This window comes from Schistocerca gregaria, chromosome 2 (genome assembly GCF_023897955.1).
Source record: "Schistocerca gregaria isolate iqSchGreg1 chromosome 2, iqSchGreg1.2, whole genome shotgun sequence".
In the NCBI taxonomy this organism is placed as follows: Eukaryota; Metazoa; Arthropoda; class Insecta; order Orthoptera; family Acrididae; genus Schistocerca; species Schistocerca gregaria.
Genome location: NC_064921.1, coordinates 309,821,921 through 309,843,424, shown reverse-complemented (window position 1 = coordinate 309,843,424; position 21,504 = coordinate 309,821,921). Strand labels below are relative to the sequence as shown.

At 44.7% G+C, this 21,504-nt stretch overlaps 1 protein-coding gene across 1 annotated transcript in view; it reads left to right on the top strand.

Annotated features, from left to right (window-relative positions):
* LOC126336136 (pickpocket protein 28-like) overlaps positions 1-21,504 on the top strand; it is a 145,937-nt gene that overhangs the window by 85,477 nt on the left and 38,956 nt on the right. The window contains exons 6-7 of the mRNA XM_049999626.1: positions 1,045-1,258; positions 12,510-12,780. Of these exons, the coding sequence (XP_049855583.1) occupies positions 1,045-1,258; positions 12,510-12,780 (485 nt within the window). The remainder of the gene's footprint in view (positions 1-1,044; positions 1,259-12,509; positions 12,781-21,504) is intronic.

The following is a 21,504-nucleotide window of genomic DNA, read 5'->3' as shown; positions in this document are numbered from 1 at the left end:
TGTCAAACATGAACAGTTCATCCTTGTGAAATTGCTACAACATATGGTCAGATCACTTCCAATTCCTTGTCCAGCTTTCTTTCTTGGTGTGTTTGGGTCCTAAATCCACGGTCTGGTCCTTTTATTTCGGCTTTTATCACACATGATAACCACAAAAAAGACATAACGGTGGTATCGAAATACATTTACTTTTTCTTCCTGTCATTGTTTTTTTGTTTGGAACCAGCCTGGGTTGCCTATAGCCGCGGCTAAGTGCCAGCCAACACTATTCATCGGTTGATATCGCGTCAGATCGTGAATCTACTGAGAGGATAGTTTCAGGTAACCAACGAAAGAGAGAAATTACAGCTCGCTTTTAGTTCTGAAACTAAAATTCTTCTCTCTCGACTTCACTCGTAGAGGTCAGCTTCAAGCACGGAACAAAGCGAGCGTGGTTAACAGTTGTGCTGCACTTTGTTGACCAGATACATTTCACATCAGGAGATCACAAGGTTGTGGTTACGTTAGAACATGAGTGTAAATTCAGGGTTACAATAAGCGTCATGTGCCACAGTTCAGTCATTGATTACTTAAAATAACCCGTCGACAGAGAATTTGGCTTTCCCGTCATAACCTGACGACAGACGCCTCCGTCTTTGTTCCACACTGCTTGTAACACCACTTCAGTACTTACGAAGTGACCCACTGTGTTTCCGTGTCGCCATCAACCGAGCGGCAGCCAATGTGACAAAACTGTCGTGGCAAGTGACAGACGTCAACTAGCAAATAATTTTATGAAACTATAGTTAAGAGAGACACCTTCCAACTCGTCCATGAGAACTTGATGACAGTGAGAGTAATAGAACTGTATCATTCAACCGAATTAAAATACTGGTGATCGTAGTAACATTAATGTCAGAAACAAAGAGTAATAAACCCTTCATACGTTTTCCTTTCATTACTTGAATGATAGTTCATTACATTATCGTTTTTATACAACATGCCAAGGTATGCCAAGACAATTACGAAATATTAATGCTAAATGGTGACTGGCGTGTTGTGCAGGGCGAGCCTGATGAGAAGTAACGATGGCAACGAGGATCTGAAGAGGAGGCCGTCTGATTGGAACGCCGAGCTTGGCTTCAGAAACGGTTCCGGCCTGGTCACGCATCCCGTGCGATCTCTGGGTCCCGGACCCATCAACGGCTTGCACGTCGTAATGGGAGTCTACAGTCGGAACATCGACTACATCTGCAAGGGACCTATACAGGGCTTCAAGGTAACTCTCACAGTCCCTAACGCCAAAATAATCTTACTCACAGAAGTTGTTCCCGTGTCGCGTTGATACCTTCTCGTGCCAAAATTGACGAGAAGAAATGCGACGACACGTATTCTGGCACTTTCCCTAACGTGTAGTACCACCATTTTTGCACAACATATATATATATATATATATATATATATATATATATATATATATATATAGGGTGTAAACGGTATAAGGCGCTAAAATTATACAGATGGTACACCTCGGTGTGCCTGACAAAAATGTCTAATGGCAATTCCTCGTATCATGTACTTTATTTTTTTATTATTACAACCTAATGTTCGTAGGATAGATATACACATCACTGTTTACGTAGTCAACCGACAGTACACGGCGTACCGAGCTTATTGCCTACAATGACGGGGCGGCCAGAGAAAGGCAACGAGCCGACCAGAGGATTGAAATCATTAGACGTGTACAACGACGTGGTGTGATAATCAGGTGGTACCGAAAAAAGGAATGTAAACGGTTTTTGGGTTGTCTAGAATGTGTAATTCGATTTACCTGAATTGAATACAACCAGTCTGTTTCTCAACATGTCGATAACGAAGGTCATAGTAGTAATGACAAGGTAATATCAAACACAATGTATTTTCATTAGTACAAATTCGATCAGTCACCAAGTAGATAGTTGTGCATTAATTACAATCAACTGTTTCACCTTTTTACGACAGTGCCATAACGAATACTAAATTCACATTATTTTCCTTCTGTGCAACAACACCGTAACGAAAAGAAAACCCATAACCTCGTTTCCTCTTACGCCAATACTACAATAAATGTTCGAAATGACCACCATTCACTTCTACACATGCTTCATTACGACGAACCCAGTTTCATCGCACTCGTTCACGCACATGCACATTGACCTTTATGGCATTGGCAGAATCGTCCGCAGCTCGCAGTCTTGCGGTAGCGTTCTCGCTTCCCGTTTCCCCGGGTTCCCGGGTTCGATTCCCGGTCTGGGTCAGGAATTTTCTCTGCCTCGTGATGACTGGGAATTGTGTGATGTCCTTAGGTTAGTTAGTTTTGAGTAGTTCTAGGGGACTGATGACCATAGATGTTAAGTCCCATACTGCTCAGAGCCATTTTATTGGCAGCATCTAAAATCTTCTGCATCAATTCGTCCACATTATTCACTGGCTCAGCATAAACAAGTTCCTTCATATGGCCCCAAAAGTAAAAATCCAGTGGATTTAAATAAGGGCTGCGTGCTGGCCATCAACATGGACCCGAACGCCCGATCCATCGTCCTGGAAATCGACTATCGAAAAATCTGCCTACTCTGTGACCAATGTGAGGTGGCCATCGTGGAGGAACCACATGTTATGACGTATGCCTAACGGAATGTCTTCCAACAATGTTTCCTCTAGAAACGTTCGGTAATAGTTACCAGTCAAACGTGCAGGTAAAACATATGGCCCAATAATGTAATTCTCGAGCATATCCACCCATACATTTACGGAAAATCGTCGCTAAAAATGTGTTGCCACTACGTGGCGGGGGTTGTGTTCACTCCACGTGAGCATGTTATGGAAATTAGTTATTCCGTCGCGAGTGAAACACGCTTCATCTGTGACGAGTATTTTGTTGACAAAATCATGCTGCGCACTGTGTAAGAAAAACCACTCTGAGAATTCACGTCGTGGAGGGAAATCTTGTTCTTCCAATGCTTGTACGCGCTGAATGTGGTAAGGCCGCAGACGCTCCTCTTGCAAAGTGCGATGAACGTCAGTGTGCGATATACCCACGTGGCGGGCGATGCTTCTAGTTCTCTGAGAAGGATTCTCCTGGATGCGGTCCAGAATTGTTTCCTCAGCTTCCAATGTACGATCGGCGCGTTGTGAGCCTCTGCCTTCTGCGCGGGGCAGTAAAGAGCCAGTATCTCTCAATCTAATGAAATTAAATACGTACCCGTCAGTTGCATTCTGTCATGATGTAACAAAAATGGGAAGCATATCAGAACAGAAGATACGTTTCGCATACGGACGAAAATTTACAAAAGTGCAGGTAGCTATTGTACTTTATTAAGATGTAAATGCAAAGTAACCGCATACAAGTAGAGAATTACAATGACACAAACCTTTGGTGCACATCAGCGAATGTCTTTCGTGCAAGAAATCATCGTTGTGGGAACCGTTCTCGATAAATTCGTACAGCTGCCCTCGCAACACCTTTTGCTTCGCCATAAATTAAATGCATATCGCATAGTTCAGCTATAGTAAATCTCCTTTCTATCCTAACAGTTAACAGAGTTGCAATAATATCTGCACAGGTTACTCGCCTACTGTCGTCGCTCGATGTATTACAATGATCCTGCCACTCAGGCCGCAGTTGCCTATGTGTTTACGATTTACGCTCGCGATGTCAATACACGCAGCGGGCAATAACAGGAACCGATTGCTTACGTACGTGCACGGCCAAGTGTCTACTTTTCCAAAACCATTATCCTGAGACGAACTGTTTTTTTTTTTTTTTTCTGGGACAACAGTAGGAAATACGCAGACATGTTACTAGACTGTTTTGTCAAGCATTGTGAAATGTGCCATCTGTATAATTTTGGCGCCTTATACTGTTTACACCCTGTATATAGTTCTAAAGCTGCTATAAAATTTTAGTTTCCTGCAAATAATTTCCATTATTTTGTCAAGATCTATCAGATTTTATAGCTTAATGGATGAATACCACTTGACCATTATTGCAGAAGACACTCCGAGACAAAAAAAAAATCGACGCGCTATGAAGGAGTTATGCAGATTGTTACAAATTAATTTTCATACAGGGATCGACAGAAATTCAGATCTGTAAACACTTTGGCAGCCCATGGATAAATGGGTGATGCTGCAGCGTAGGCTCACCGCAGTGCTGGAAAGTATGTTGAAACAGGAGACATTTCGACATTTGGCAATGAAGTCTCTGAGAATTTCATTGGGTGTACTCAGCTGGACATAACTATTTCTCATAGATAGGCGTGTGAACAATATAGGCAGATGTCACCATTTGAGATATAATTTGTAGTCGGGTTCAAAGAAGCCGGTTGGAGTAATCGACGAGTCGCTGAACATTTGATTAGGAGTGATGACACTATACGACGAAGATGGCAGTAATGGATGAAACATGGCCAAACACAGAGTCAAGAAATAAGCGGTCGACGTAGAGAGACGAGAGAGCGTGAGAAGAGAGCAATATGCAGCGAGGCACTTAGGGCTGCTGATTGATCAGTATCCTCGATCCGATGTGCAACTGGTACTTCAGTGACCACAAAGACCATTAATGGGTGGCTCACAGAAAGGGGGCTGAGCTCACGGTGTCCCTTGCGCCGTCGTCTGTACATCAAAAAACCCCGTTGCAGTGTTGTCGGGCACATTCGGCTGGAGTCACATTGGAGTGGAATTGCCTTCAGTGATGAGTCCCGCTTGGAATTGAGCCCCGACGACCACCGAAGACTTCTCTGGAGATGCTATGCACAGCAGTGGGATACCGGTCTGACTTCCGATAGATCTGCGAGCTATCACAAAAATTAAAAGTATTAGCAGAAATCCTCACACTTTCAAGTCTAAACTGAAGAATTTCATCACGACTCGTTCCTTCCATGGAAATCCGAAAAAAAAAATCAAGCCAACCCCTCTGTTATATTGTAGATAAAAATTTATATGTTATTAAATTTTCTAATATTCTGCTACCATGACCACGGAGATTTGTCACTCAACAATGTCATCGGAAAAGCGCAAAGTTTTTATTTCTTCTCTTTGAACTCAAATTTTTTTCAACATCTCTGCTTTGTTTCCGTGACTGTTCGTTCAATGTACAAACTGAATAACATCTGGGATAGGCTACATGATGCTCACACTTCTTACTCAACTACAGGTACCCTTTCATTCCCTTAGACTCTAAAAACGACATTACAGTTCCTGTACAAGTGGCATATAACTTTTCATTCAGTCTGGTGTACCTCTGCTTCCTTGAGACTTTCAAAGAGTGTATTCCAACCAGCATTGTCAAAAGCTCCCTAAATCTGCTAATGCTAAAAACTTAAATTTGCCTTTCTTCAGCATGCCTTATCAGTATAAAGTTAGGTTGCCAATGACCATATAGTAAAAAGGCTTAATGGCAGACAGGCAAAGTTAACAGAAGACAGAGTTAAGTTGTGGCATTTAGTCTTTAATGAGACAGAAAAACAGGAAAATTCCTAGCTGCACCACACTCGCAGACACATTTGGCTTTTGTCGTTTCTTAGCACTGTTGTCCCCTATATACGAGGGGTGTTTAAAAACTAATGCAATACATTTATTTTCTGAAAGCAGGTTGTTTTATTCGGGATTCCAATACACCATATTATTCCCCTTACTTATGGCTACAGAATCCTATTTTTCAACGTAATATCCCTTCAATGCGATGGCCTTACGGCACCTGAGTGGGTGGGCCTATATGCTCGCATGGTGCCACCCTATTGGTCGACGTCGGAGTCAGCGTAGTAAGGCATATCGATAACCTCTCCACCACCCACATACCACTTCTCGCAGAGTGCATCCTTCATTGGCCCAAACAGATGGAAGTCGGAAGGTGCAATATCCGGTCTGCAGGGTAGGTGAGGAAGAACAGTCCACCGAAGAATTGTTGAGGTCCTCTAGGTTGCACGAGACTTGTGTTAGTCCTTGGGTTGTCATGGAGAAGCAGGCGTTCATTTGCATTTTTGTGGAGACAAGCACGCCCAAGTCGATATCTGTTGGTCCATTACGCCCAGGGTTCATTGTCTGGTGCGTCCTTTTCAATTCAATAAACTTTACCAACAGTCGTACACATTTAGATATTTCATTTTATTCTGAAGGTAACCAGTTACGGCAATTCATTTTGCCGTCTTCAGGCCCCATCCTTTTTTTTTAAATCAACGAACTTATCGTATAACGCCATAAAACTGGATATCGTGAATTCTAGTAGTTGTGCAGCTGATTCATACGAAAGCGTCACGCTTTATTGAATTGAAAAAAACCTCTCAAGTCGGTGTTTTTTATTTCATGAGGGTTACACAATACAATTTAGAGTTGATCGTTGCCCCATAAGGGACGACATCAAAAAGAATAATCCCTTCAAAGTTCCAAAAGACGATCGCCTTGACTTTACAGACAGAGGGTACGACTATGAACTCTTTTTCTTTGGAAATGGAGGATAGTTAGTGTGGCGCCACCCCCTAGATTGCTGTTTTGTTTCCAATTCGAGGTGATAAACCTTCGACATTCCCCTTGCGTTAGCAAGGCCGGTTACAGAACCTATTGGTGATAGGTCGTCTGAACTCGGCGTGGTTGCTGGTGGAGGCACGGATGTCCGCCGTATCTCGCTGTAGATACCTGAAATACACTGACCTGTATCTTTCAAATGACGATATCTGCTCTGGGCAGCAGACGCGCTGGTTCTGGATTCGCCGTACTCTGGATCTGGATAATTGGCTGTAACGGTGTAGAATGGTGTGGAGTTTAACAGGAGTTAGCTGTCGAATAATAGCGTGGACGTTTTTTTGAAGGAATGCAGTATTTAATTCTGGTAATTTCCTTTGTAGTGGTTTACAAAATGCGTTTACACAGTCAATCAGTCGTCATTCATCTGCAACATATGAAGACTACAACGATCTTACACTAGCGTATTCTGTCAAGACAACGACAGTTACATTTAACAAATTCTTCAAGAGTGCAAAAACTACCACCTGCGGGATCTACGCTTGACACGCAATCGCTCACCTCCGATGGCACTCCCAACAGCCGCTTGGTTATCTTGATAAGGGGCAGAAAGTGCTTCCTCGTTGTTTGGGCCAATAGGAGCGCTCCATCGGTCCATTGATCGTGACCGGGCCAAATATCTCACGAAATAAGCATCAAACGAAAAAACTAAAAAAAACGAAACTTGTCTACCTTGAAGGGGGAAACCAGATGGTGATATGGTTGGCAAACTAGATGGCGCAGCCATAGGTCAAAAGGATATCAACTACGTTTTTTTAAATAGGAACCCCCATTTTCTATTACATATTCGTGTTGTACGTAAAGAAACATGAATGTTTTAGTTGGACCCCTTTTTTCGCTTTGTGATAGATGGCTCTGTAATTGTCACAAACGTTTTGCTCACAATTTTAGACGAACAGTTGGTAACAGGTAGGTTTTTTAAATTAAAATACAGAACGTAGGTACGTTTGAACATTTTAATTCGGTTGTTCAAATGCGATACATGTACCTTTGTGAACATATCATTTCTGAGAACGCATGCTGTTACAGCGTAATTACCTGTAAATACCACATTAATGCAATAAATGCTCAAAATGATGTCTGTCAACCTCATTGCATTTGGAAATATGTGTAACGACATTCATCTCAACTGCGAGTAGTTCGCCTTCCGTGATGTTCGCACATGCATTGGCAATTCGCTGACTCATGTTGTCAGGCGTTGTCGGTGGATCACGATAGCAAATATCCTTCAACTTTCCCCATAGAAAGAAATCCGGGGGCGTCAGATCCGGTGAACGTGCGGACCAATCCACTTGTCATGAAATATGCTATTCAATACCGCTTCAATCGCACGCGAGCTATGTGCCGTACATCCATCATGTTGGAAGTATATCGCCATTCTCTCAGGTAGTGAAACATCTTGTTGTAACATCGGTAGAACATTACATAGGAAATCAGCATTCATTGCACCGTTTAGATTGCCATCGTTAAAAATGGGGACCAATTATCCTTCCTCCCATAATGCCGCACCATACATTAACCGGCCAAGGTTGCTGATGTTCCACTTGTTGCAGCAATCGTGGATTTTCCGTTGCCCAATAGTGCATATTATGCCGGTTTACGTTACCAATGTTGGTGAATGACGCTTCGTCGCTAAATAGAACGGGCGCAAAAAATCTGTCATCGTCCAGTAATTTGTCTTTTGCCCAGTGACAGAACTGTACTCGACGTTCAAAGTCGTCGCCATGCAATTTCTGTTGCACAGATATACGGTACGGGTGCAATCGATGTTGATGTAGCATTCTCAGCATCGACCGTTTTTGAGATTCCCGATTCTCACGCAGTTTGTCTGCTACTGATGTGCAGATTAGCCGCGACAGCAGCTGAAACACCTACTTGGGTATTATCATTTGTTGCAGGTCGTGGTTGACGTTCCACATGTGGCTGAAAACTTCCTGTTTCTTTAAATAACGTAACTATCAGGTGAACGGTCCGGACACTTGGATGATATCGTCGAGGATACCGAGGAGCATACATAGCACACGCCCGTTGGACATTTTGATCACAATAGCCATACGATATCGACCTTTTCCGCAATTGGTAGACGGTCCAGTTTAACACGGGTAATGTATCACGAAGCTAATACCGACCGCATTGGCGGAATGTTGCGTTATACCACGTACTTATACGTTAGTGACTACTACAGCGACATCTATCACAAAGCGAAAAAAGTGGTCCAACTAAAACATTCATAGTTCTTTACGTACTGCACAAATACGTAATAAAAATGGGGGTTCCTATTTTTAAAAAAACGTAGTTGATATGCCTTTGACCTATGGCAGCGCCATGTAGTCTGCCAACCATAGCGCCATCTGGTTTCCCCCTTCAAGCTAGGCGAGTTTTGTTGTTTGTAGTTTTTCCGTTTGATGCTTATTTCGTGAGATATTTGGCCCGGTCACGATCAAATGGCTCTGAACACTATGCGACTTAACTTCTGAGGTCATTAGTAGCCTAGACTTAGTATTAAAGCTAACTAACCTAAGGACATCACACACATCCACACTCGATGCAAGATTCGAAGCTGCGACCGTAGCAGCAGCGCGGTTCCGGACTGAAGCGCCTAGAACCGCTCGCCCACAGCGGCCGACCACTACCATGTTCAAATGGTTCAAATGGCTCTGAGCACTATGGGACTTAACATCTTAGGGCATCAGTCTCCTAGAACATAGAACTACTTAAACCTAACTAACCTAAGGACATCACACACATCCATGCCCGAGGCAGGATTCGAACCTGCGACCATAGCAGTCCTGCGGTTCCGGACTGCAGCGCCTAGAACCGCAAGACCACCGCCGCCGGCACTACCATGTTTCTGTAGACATTCTGGAAGTGCTTATGAATACGTGTGACGCTCTGGCTTCCGCCAAAAGAAACTCAATGACAGCTCTCTGCTTGGAAAACATCTCCACTACAGACCCAATTCAGAAGGCTACGTAAAACACCGCGCCTGAATCGGAACTTTTTGAAAGTACAGTGGCTGCATCGGGACTATTCCAAATTGTCCGACAACAACCTCTGGATTTTTCAACTAAAAGTGGCTAAGAAAAAATATGTTACATTATTTACTGAACGCCCTCGTACAATTAACCTGTGTAACTCTGTGTTCAATAATTGACAGGGGTTGATATAAGTGAGGTTCTTGTTTCAATAAATTAAATAGCATATGAAATACCAAACGGGTGTGATTCTCAGAAACCGCTATACAAATGTAGTGACGACTTAGTATCAACCATGCCCTACAGATCCTAGAATGCCATGCACGCCACCTAGCCTTTCAAATCCGCTTATCTTCCCCCTCCAGCAACCTCTGCCAAATAATAAAATACGCGTCCTCTCTCTCCATCTTGTACACTTCTGACTATCCTATGTTAATAATGAATTTTGCATTCCCCTCCCCCCTAGTTTCTCAATTGCTCACTGCTCCTGGTGCTCTGGTGTGCCTCTCCCAGCACCCTGCGCCAACATTACACCACCATACTCTCCACTTTCTCTCCCAACTAAACTTTAATTGCCTTCCTTACCCTAAACAATCGAATCTAAAGGAATCCGCCTCGCCTTCTCCGATCAGGGTTCCCTTGCTCTCCAGTCCACCTACATCCTAAGGCTTGATCAGGAACAGCATCTATCTTCACTCTTCTGAATTGCTCCTCCAAACAACCACCCACACAAACACCCTTTTATGCACTACCCCAACTGCTATTTTTCCATGATGCCCCTCTTCCTGGCCATGTAGGCCCACTCGTCATTCACTATCTCTCTATGTTTCTATCTTAATCAGTCAACACACCAGATTTTTACTTTTCTTAACTAACGCTGCCGTCCTTCTGTCTTTTATCTTTTCTGAAACTTTCATTTGTTATTTCAACTTTTTTCTTTCTTCTTCGCTGATGGATCACTTAGGAGCACGCGTAATCAACATTTGTTGGCCTTCCTTTTCGCCCAATATTCCTTCATAAACAACGAATGGGCTAGCTTTAGTTGCGTAGACCACGTATGTCGGTTAGTTTTTCTCTCTTCTTCCTCATAACCTCGTGTGTTTGTGATTTTTCTGATTTCATTTCTATCATTCAGATTTGGAGACTCTAATTCTCTCAGGTTTTCTTCCGTCTATTTGTACCAGTTCGGTCTTTTAGTTTTGTTCTTTAAAAATGTAACCTGTTTGAGTCCATTCTTTCTAAATTCCCCATGAATTGGATTCTTTTCATGTGCATTTTGTCTGTTATTTTGGAGGTATTTTTACATATTTCTGCATTTGCTTTTGGATAATGCACACCATCTTGAGTTATTTCACTTCTAACTCCTCTTTTAGTGTTCTGTGTTGAAGGTTTAGTGTCTCAGACGCATAGAGAGCTTCGTGTTTAATTATTGTTGTGTAGTGTCGTATTTTGCAGTTCCACGAGAGACCCTTTTTGTTGTAAACGTTTTTTGTTAATTGTAACGTCGTTTCCATTTTCTGGACTCTTGATCTGACAGATTTGTTTTCATTACAATTTTCTGGAATCCATTCACCTAAATATTTAAATTCTTTTACTGGAGAGATGTAGGTATTACCAATTTTGAGATCAGAAGGTGCATCTTTGATGACCGCCATAAATTGTGTTTTTACAAATGAAATTTGTAATCCTATTTTTGCTGCCTGCTCTTGTAATAATTCTAGCTGTATCTGTGCATCGGTAATGTCTTGTGCGATCAGTGCCATGTCATCAGAAAATGCTAAACAGTCTTAATTCTATGCCCTTATGTCTTGGTGCCAGTCTGTGTGCTGGTGCAGATGCTTTTCTCCATTCTGTAACAACTTTTTCAAGAGCAAGACATTTCAACAAATTTTTAATTAATCAATAAATTTGGATTTTACATTTTATATGATGCAAGTGAATATATGTCTTTTTATTATGTCACACACAGATTTTGTGAACTGCCGTGTGCAATTTTATAATATGTTTTATAAGTTTGCTCTCGTGTAACTGAAAAGTGGCGACTTGTATCTGATGTCAACCAACCCCCGTCCTTAAGGAGCGAGGGGAATGAAACGACAATAAAGAGAAAATAAGCCTCAGAAAATATGAGAAATCTAATCGCTGTTATGCACGCCTCCATCTGCCATTTCTTATTTTCGCTATTCCCCACTTTCTTGGCCCGCCTGAGTGGCCGAGTGGTTCTAGGCGCTTCAGTCTGGAGCCGCGCGACCGTTACGGTCGCAGTTTCGAATCCTGTCTCGGGCATGGATGTGTGTGATGTCCTTAGGTTAGTTAGGTTCAAGTATTTCTAAGTTCAAGGGGACAGATGTCCTCAGATGTTAAGTACCATAGTGCTCAAAGCCATTTTTTGAACCCACATTCTTACGGGCTAGTAGTGTGTGCTGTGCGGGTTGCCGCCCTTGTGACCGCCGCCGCCTGTGGTCGCAGGTGCTGCTGCACAGCCCGGGCGAGGTGCCGCAGACGAGCCTGCAGTTCCTGCGCGTGCCGCTGGGCCAGGACGTGATGGTGGCCGTGCACCCGCACATGCTTACGCGCTAGTAGTGTGCAGACGTGTGTGCTGTGCGGGCTGCCGCCCTTGTGACCGCCGCCGCCTGTGGTCGCAGGTGCTGCTGCACAGCCCGGGCGAGGTGCCGCAGACGAGCCTGCAGTTCCTGCGCGTGCCGCTGGGCCAGGACGTGATGGTGGCCGTGCACCCGCACATGCTTACGCGCTAGTAGTGTGCAGACGTGTGTGCTGTGCGGGCTGCCGCCCTTGTGACCGCCGCCGCCTGTGGTCGCAGGTGCTGCTGCACAGCCCGGGCGAGGTGCCGCAGACGAGCCTGCAGTTCCTGCGCGTGCTGCAGGGGCAGGACGTGATGGTGGCCGTGCACCCGCACATGCTTACGCGCTAGTAGTGTGCAGACGTGTGTGCTGTGCGGGCTGCCGCCCTTGTGACCGCCGCCGCCTGTGGTCGCAGGTGCTGCTGCACAGCCCGGGCGAGGTGCCGCAGACGAGCCTGCAGTTCCTGCGCGTGCCGCTGGGCCAGGACGTGATGGTGGCCGTGCACCCGCACATGCTCAACACCAGCGACGCGCTGCGCACCTATGCGCCCAGCCGCCGCCAGTGCTACTTTCCGTACGAGCGCCGGCTTCGCTACTTCCGCACCTACACACAGAGAAACTGCGAGCTCGAGTGCCTGAGCAACCTCACGCTGCACCGCTGCTCCTGCGTCTCCCTCCACATGCCGCGTGAGTTGTCTACTCATCTTCCGTACAAAATTCAAAATAGCGTCAAAGTGGAGCAGGCGTTCTACATCTGAAAAAATCTTTTTAACCCACAATTGTTTTTAGAATGAAATTTTCACTCTACAGCGGAGTGTGCGCTGATATGAAACTTCCTGGCAGATTAAAACTGTGTGCTGCACCGAGACTAGAACTCGGGACCTTTGCCTTTCGTGGGCAAATGCTCTACCAACTGAGCTAGCCAAGCACGACTCACATCCCGTCCTCACAGCTTTAATTCCTCCAGTACCTCGTCTCCTACCTTCCAAATTTCACTGAAGCTCTCCTACGAACATTGCAGAACTACCACTCCTGGAAGAAAGGATATTGCGGACAGATGGCTTATCCACAGCCAGGGGGATGTTTCTAGAATCAAATTTTCACTCTACAATGGAGTGTGCGGTGATATGAAACTTCCTGGCACATTAAAAGTGTGTGCAAGAACCGAGACCCGAACTCGGGACCTTTGCCTTTCGCGGGAAAGTGCTCTACCAACTGAGCTACCCAAGGACGACTGACGCCCCGTTCTCACACCTTTAATTCCGCCACTAGAGCACTTTCCCGCGAAAGGCAAACGTCCCGAGTTCGACTCTTGGTCCGGCACATAGTGTTCATCTGCCAGGAAGTTTCACGACTGTTTTGTTCGCACTGGATAGACTGACAACAGGTGCTACTTTCGAGTCTCATGGGTCATCAACCTAAGTTAAAAAATTCTGTCACGCTTCTCGCCTCTTTTGTTACTAAAACACTTGAAAACTTAAGCTATTATTATTTTCAAATCGATTTTGACGTTCAGCTTCCTACAACAGCTCTATAGCTTTAACACTGAAAGTCGTGAGAACATATTTAGATTTTATTGTTGTTACATGATTCAAAAATGGTTCAAATGGCTCTGAGCACTATGGGATTTAACATCTATGGTAATCAGTCCCCTTGAACTTAGAACTACTGAAACCTAACTAACCTAAAGACAATACACAACACCCAGATATCACGGGGCAGAGAAAATCCCTGTCACCGCCGGGAATCGAACTCGGGAACCCGGGCGCGGGAAGCGAGAACGCTACCACACGACGACGAGATGCGGCCTGTTACATGGTGTTGCTTGTTTACATTTTTTGGACTTCGTTTACTTTTTCCTTATTTTTTATACAGGGTGATCTTGTTAAATGGGGCAAACTGCAGGAAATAATTCCTGAGAAAATAAGGGACAAGGGCGTAATTGGAAGCACACTTGAAAACACGCCAGCAAATGGGAATGTACTGTCTGTGCTAGTCTCTTAGCTCCAGTCTCTGCAGCGAAGAACTGTAGTCCATGACGGCGCTGCTCTCATACACTGGTACTTCTGACGGCCGGCATCGTTGAGTTGAGTTCTGTGAACAAACAATGTGTAGCTGTTTCCCACAAATACCACGTCGTCTTTCCAACGATCCGTCTAATGTCGTCTTCTCGATGAGGCGTCGACTGGCGTCGTTAGGCGCCGCGTTGTCTCCCAGATGAGGCGGCAGCTGGCGTCGTCGACCCCCACGTTGCGCGCCAAAATGGTGTGTGGCGTCCCTGCACTCCAACCGCGTGCTGATACTGTCGACGCCGTAGAGCTGCTACTGCCACAGCTCTCGCAGTGGAGTTGAGACACGATATATTACCCTCAACTTCAACGGAAATAGTGGCCTCAAAGTACCTGCAGCCACGTCTGTGTAGCGTATACCGGCGTTCTGGCTGGTAGGTGCTGTCATGAAGGCTCTGTAACAGCTGCGATTAAAATCGGAACAAAATCCTGGCGTTGGCATGTAAGTACTTGCTCGCTGCTGCGGTCAGAGTCGCTCGTAAATAGGGTTAGTAGGTGACACGATATAATAATGATATGTCATATTTCACCGAAGTTATTTTTATGGTTTTCTTAACAACATTCTCGCTGGAAGCGGGGCTCAAACCTGGGGACTTTGTTTTTCACGGGCAAGTGTTCTACCACCTGAGCTGCCCGTGCAATGAATCACGACCCGTCCACATAGCTTTACTTCAGCCAGTACCCCGACCTTACAAAACTGGTCACAATTCGTGCTCGGTTAGATCAGTTGGTAGATGCTGTTACATTAATAAATTGTGTAACTGCCATTTTGTGTTCTACGGTGCCAGATGTCAGCTTGTGTGATGGAGTTCCAAGCCTGTTGCACTTAGGGACGGTTAATTGCGGTTGTGGACGACGCTGAAGTTGTCCGATAACATCTCATATGTGTTCGATTGAAGACATATCTGGTGATCGAGCAGGCAACGCATGTCGACACTCTGTAGAGTATGTTTGTTACAACCGTTGTATTTGGGCAACCGTTATCCTGTTAGAAAACATCCCCTGGAAATCTGTTCACAAATGGCAGCACAACAAATCGAATCACCAGAATGACGAACAAATGTGCATCAGGGTGCGTGGGATAGCTGTGAGAGTTCTCCTGCTGTCGTACGAAACCACACTCCAGACTCCAGGTGTAGGTACAGTGCGTCTAGCACCCAGACAGCTTGGTTGCAAGCCCTCAACTGGTCTCCTTCTAACCAACAATCGGTCATAACTGGCAGGAAGGCAGAAACAGCTTACACCAGAAAACACAACAGACCTCCACCCAAACAGCTCTCGCTTCACACTAGAGAAGCGTCAGTGGAATGCTTGCTTCAGGACGCCTGATCTTGAAGTAACCGATTTGTAACAGTCCGTTGCGTCAGCTTGGCGCCAACTACTGCTCAGTTGTAATTTCTAAGACTTTCCCGGCGATTTGTTGACATCTCGTAAAATCGGGTGTACTGCCGGTGGTCCGCGTCTTCCCAACACGATATTTCGACGTCGTAACTCGGCGTCTTCATCAGGTGTTCGCTGAGACTGGTTGGCGAGCTGACCTCGTCCCATATTTATGCCTGGGCGGTGTGTGGTGCTCCCTATGCCGTCCGCGCCCGCTGTGGCCATTTCTGTCGGTGGTATCAGTCTCTAGGCGCTTCCTCTTCGGTCCGCGCCCGTTGCGGCTCTCTTCTGAGGTATCGGACGTCCCAAGGCGTTCCCTATTGGGTCCGCGCCCGATAGGCGCGATCCTAGCACTATCATGGCTCTGCTGAAGCTCCTTATGCAGTCCGCGACCGCGGCGAGTTTCTCTCGTGGCCGAGCCATTGTCCTGGCCTTCTGAACCCGGTGTGCGCCTGTGAGGTGCGCTTCCTGTGGCATCCGACTGTTGTTGGAGCTGCATATTATGATGGCCATCCTCCAAGGAGCTTGCTGCCGCCTGGTGTCGAGTATGCCTTTCTCTTCCGTTACTTATACCCTTGGACGTCTGTAGCTCATTCCTGGAGGATGGAACTTCCTTCCGTTGTTTCTGTAGTAGTTCCAAAGCAGGATTCCACGCAGTACTAAGCTGATATCCTGCTTCTCGGTTGATCAAGTTCTCCGTCATCTTGATTTCAATCGATTCATTAATGACACTAGCCCAGAATCGGGGGGTCTGAGCCAGGATCCTAGTTTTGTCATACTCCATGGTGTGCTCAGGGTCAAGGCAATGTTCTGCAATTCAGATTTAGTTACCTGTCGTAACCTGGTGTGTCTCTGGTGTTCTTTACATCTTATTTCAACTGTTCTTGTAGTTTGACCGATGTAATTCTGCTATTGCAGATTTAGTTACCTGTCGTAACCTGGTGTGTCTCTGGTGTTCTTTACATCTTATTTCAACTGTTCTTGTAGTTTGACCGATGTAATTCTGCTATTGCAGATTTAGTTACCTGTCGTAACCTGGTGTGTCTCTGGTGTTCTTTACATCTTATTTCAACTGTTCTTGTAGTTTGACCGATGTAAGCCATCCCGCATTCACACGGTATATGGTAGACACCAGGTTTCCTTAACCCCAAATCATCCTTGACAGTTCCAAGGAGCGTCCTGATCTTGTTAGGTGGGCAGAACACACTCTTGATATTGTGTTTCTTCAGGATTATGCTGATCTTGGCAGATATAGGCCCCGCATATGGTAGAAAGGCTACTTTTCTGGTCTCTTCTTCCTGCTCCTCTTCTGTTGCCTCAGGTCGTCTGGTGGGACGGAGCGCTTTACGGATGTCCCTGGTGGAGTATCCATTGTCTGTGAACACTCTTTGTAGATGTTCTAATTCCGCTGTCAGGCTGTCTGTGTCAGAGAGTGTTTTGGCTCGGTGCACGAGTGTTCTCAGCACTCCATGCTTCTGTGCTGGGTGATGGCAGCTGTCAGCCTGTAGATATAAGTCAGTGTGTGTTGGTTTCCTGTACACACTGTGGCCTAAGGTGCCGTCTGCCTTCCTCTTTACCAGGACATCGAGGATGCAGTACGATGCTCCAGAACCATTCGCCGAACACAACGGTCTTTGCTCTCGTTTAGTGCCATGTGGCCGTCCGAAGGCCGGTCTTCCTACGACTGTACATTCCCCTGATCACTGCCCCAGGTCACATATAGTGGCTACAGGCCTGCCAAGTCCTTCTGCAATATTGATTAAGGAATATCCAGCTTCTCGAAGTCTTATTATATGACCTCGTTCAAACTCCGCGAGGTGTTGATAATGGCGTCTTAGTCACCTTAAAGTTATTCTCGATTAACATAGCTCACCACATCCAGTCTTAAAGGTAACTAACGCTGATGACCATTACAGTGTGTATTGAAAGCAAACCTGATTTGTGTCCTCGTTTTGGTGCTACTGGACCACTGTAATGCTCTTGGCACGAAATTTGAATAGATGCAATCTTTCAGATCTAAAAAGAGGTCTAACAATTTTCGCTTACGTCGCACAAGTCCTTCTCGGTGTTCCGATGTTTTTTTGCATATTGTGTAGATCGGTTATTGTTGCCAAGTGAATTTTCACGAGATATTTAAGAATAAATGATATATATGAAACGCCCTGCTAAACCCGCAGGACAAGACAGGTAGTTAGAATTGTGGAAATGGGCCAAAATGAGCGGTTGTCAGTTACACTCGAACACATATAACTTTATTTATTTGACCAAACATTACAGTACAACTTCTTGAACTTAGTAATCGGCTGAATACCCCACACCACTTTTAAAAAACGGCTAAAAGCCATTGACTCAAAATTCAGACGCCAAAGAATATTTAGAGGGCAAAAGGCCTCACGTTAAGTAAGTTTTACAGTTTGACTGAAGGCCCAAAATCTAACACTTGGAAAGCAACAACCTTAATTTAAAGACAGCTGAAGGCCCATGATTTAAGACTCAAGGTAAAATAAAATAAAAATACACAAGGCAGAAGGCCTTATCTTCAATTAGGCTGAAGGCCCCAAACAGTCTGATGCTCGAAAGATAAAGATCCTTAATTTATAAACGGCTGTAAGCCCCATGACACCAAATTCAAGGTAAAATAAATTTAAACAACAAAGCCATATCTTAAATTAGGCTGAAGTCCCCAAGCAATCTAATACTTGAAAAGTAAGGAACTTTAATTTTAAAACGGCTGAATGCCGATGACTTAAAACGCAACTAAAATGGTTTTTAGTCGGCAGAAGGCCCGAGGCTTTATCTATGAACAATATTTTAATCAGGCTGAAGGCCCAAATAGTCAAACACTTCACAAGCAACGAATTTTTAACTTTAAAGCGGCTGAAGGCCCAAGACTTAAAACATCTCTAAAAACAATTCATCTTTAATTATAACCATCGGCTATGATCCATACAAATACCCACAACAAAAAATAGGAAAGGCAGTGCAGCTAAGAGGGCTCAGAAGTTTCGGGGGTCGGCCAGCACTTCAAATTCTAACGATCGCTTAGATGAGACAGGCAGTCGGCCCAACCATTCTCGATCCCACGACAACCCAACCAACAGACAGTCAACGAACTCATCGACAAGGTAACTTGCGCTCTACTCGAACAGCACACGACCGGGAGTTGAATGCAAAACGTAAAAGGCATGGACGACCACAACCAAGCATACATTAAGCTGTCAAACTACACACCGTGCTGGAGAGCGACAACTTGGTGAGGAAAGGTCACTGCTTGAATTTACATCAATGGCCAGGGCAGGTAACCGGAAGGTTAACATCCACGAGGCAGAAAATTCCGCTGGTGCACTTCAATTGCAAATAACCAAGTACAGTTGGACTCCACCAGACGGTGGCTAAATCTTCGCCAATTTGAAGACACACATTATTGCTTGTGGGAATGTCCCAACAGCCAACAACGAGAACCAGATGGCACACTGTGAACAGTCTTGACTTGCTGATAAATTAAATCCAAACTCAAGTTTCCTGTCCACGGTCGGTAAGCTACTGACCTCATAGCAATGGTAACAGCCCCACACACTCCGACACTGCGGAGAGACTGTCAGCAGGCCTGGCCAAACTACACCCCACAGAGATTTCATCCCTGCTCCACGCCAACCGACCAACTGCCACACATCAGCACGGAGGCAGCACTAAAATAACTGGGCAGTCGACATCACAAGCTACACACAGTTTGACGAACACTTGCACGAAGCACTAGACAATACTAATGGCAGGGACTGTGCAATAACAAGGACGAATCATGAGTCAACACACGCAGGTAACCCATAAGCGATCACTGGCCAACAAACACGTCGTCTGACAAAACGACCGACCGACGACCAAACAAGGTGGTCCAAGTCAAGTCATATGTATCAGTACCGTCGGGCGATTCATCGCTGTCTGGACCTCACTGTAGCTGCGCCCCGACCGAATTTCTGCCACATCCTAAGTAAACACTGCCAGGTCCGAACTGCACTGCTAGCGCTTCCCAACTCACTCGCATATCCGAACTAACTCTGAACACACGACAACTGGGAATTAATAGCGGTCAGCAAAGATAATACGCCAGGCCTCGTATCGATAAGCGCCGCTGTTGCCTTGCCTAAGGCAACAACTCAGTGACAACAGTTATCGAAATAAACATAGCGAGGTGGTAGTACAGTAAAAACAGGATGTCAAATGAGATATGGCACAAACACGAGCTACGCATGGCTCAATCATCTTTCAGATCTAAAAACAGGTCTAACAATTTTTCATTTACGTCGCACAAGTCCTTCTGGTATTGCGATGTCATTTTCCTGACAGTGTAGATCGATTATTGTTGCGAAGCGAATTTTCACGAGATATTTAAGAGTAAATGATGTGTATATCTCAATTTCACTGTCACAGATACATCATGCTAAGAAAAAAGTGTGATGGCCGTGCGGCATTTTTGGCCGGGAGGCCCCAACGGAGGAATTGCGGCCGCCGGGTGGAAGTTTTATTTCAGTCGACGCCACATACTGGGCGACTTGCGCTTCGGTGACGGTGATGAAGGAGTGATGAGGATAACACAATATCAACACGGGCGGAGAGAATCCCCAACAGAGCCGGGAGTCGAAAACAGGCCTGCTGCGTGGTAAGCTGACACATTAGTACACAGCTAAGCAGGTGGGCATCATAGTAAGTACTTACGTAAGAGTGGACTACAGGAGGAAGACGTTATTCAAGCATTCGTTTGACAACTGTACCCCCACTACATTGTGGCACACACTCATGCTAGTATTTGAAAAAAAAATTAATTACACGTAACTTTTGTAATCAGTATTACAGTCTTACAAAGTAGTAATAAGAGTAATGATCTTTTAAAAACAATTTAGTTTCATGATCGAAATACATGAGACCTGGTACCTAGTGAAAGGAAGGACTCGGTGTGGATGGGGCCGTAATCAGTTACCATTGGTTATTCTGTTCTTTTTTTTAAAAGTCACACACTCTTTATTTGAAAACAATTGCAAAAAAGTTAACAATAAGGAACAATTATCAAATTTGTTTGTTTAAACACAGTGCCTAATTTAAAAAAATCTGAAGCAAGTTGCACATACAGCTGGAGGACTTATTGACCAGAAATTGACATTATTTGTCAGCAATAACTCATAAACAGTTTGACAGCTGGAGGCCTGGATAGCAAATTTTTGAGAAGAAATTAAACTTCTTCGAGTGATATTTAAAGTATAATGAATAACATTTCAGTGTTAAGATATTTAGTCTAATTAAAATTTCTTAAGACAAGTTGCAATCACGGCTGAAAGCCTTTTTAACAATCTCTTTGTCTGCTGGAAGGCCCAAACAGAAATAATTAAAAATTAAAATATTTTAAGAAAAACAATCATCACAGTCTGACAAAATCAAGAGAGAAGTGGGCATCAGACAGTGCTGAAACGATTGACCTGGGAAAGGCGCTCAACTTCGTAAATGATGGGACAGGCAGCTAAGAGTTGTATTCACTTAACCTTATGGCAGCTAAAACTAGTGACAGTTTAAACACAGACCAACAAACTGGGCAAAATCTACTTAACATCTCATAACCAATACAATGATGGAATAACCCAGGGAAGGCAGAACTGGCGGGCAGCACTGCATCTTCAGAATCCAGTGTTTAGACCATCCAGAAGCAGAAGGAACCACTACGATCAAATTAGTCCAAACGAAACAAAATATCCAAACTATAAACAAGAAGGCTGTTGAACTACACGCCTTACCAGACAGCAGGAACAAGGTGAGGAAAGGTACACTGCCGTGAAAATACACTAACCCCCAGGGCAGGTAACTTGGGCGTTAGCGGCCACTCCACAGAAAAATACAGCTCATTGAGCTTCACTAACATTAACACAAGGAATTCAATTATTGATAATAAGAAGCTGAGAATGGCTAATTAATTTCG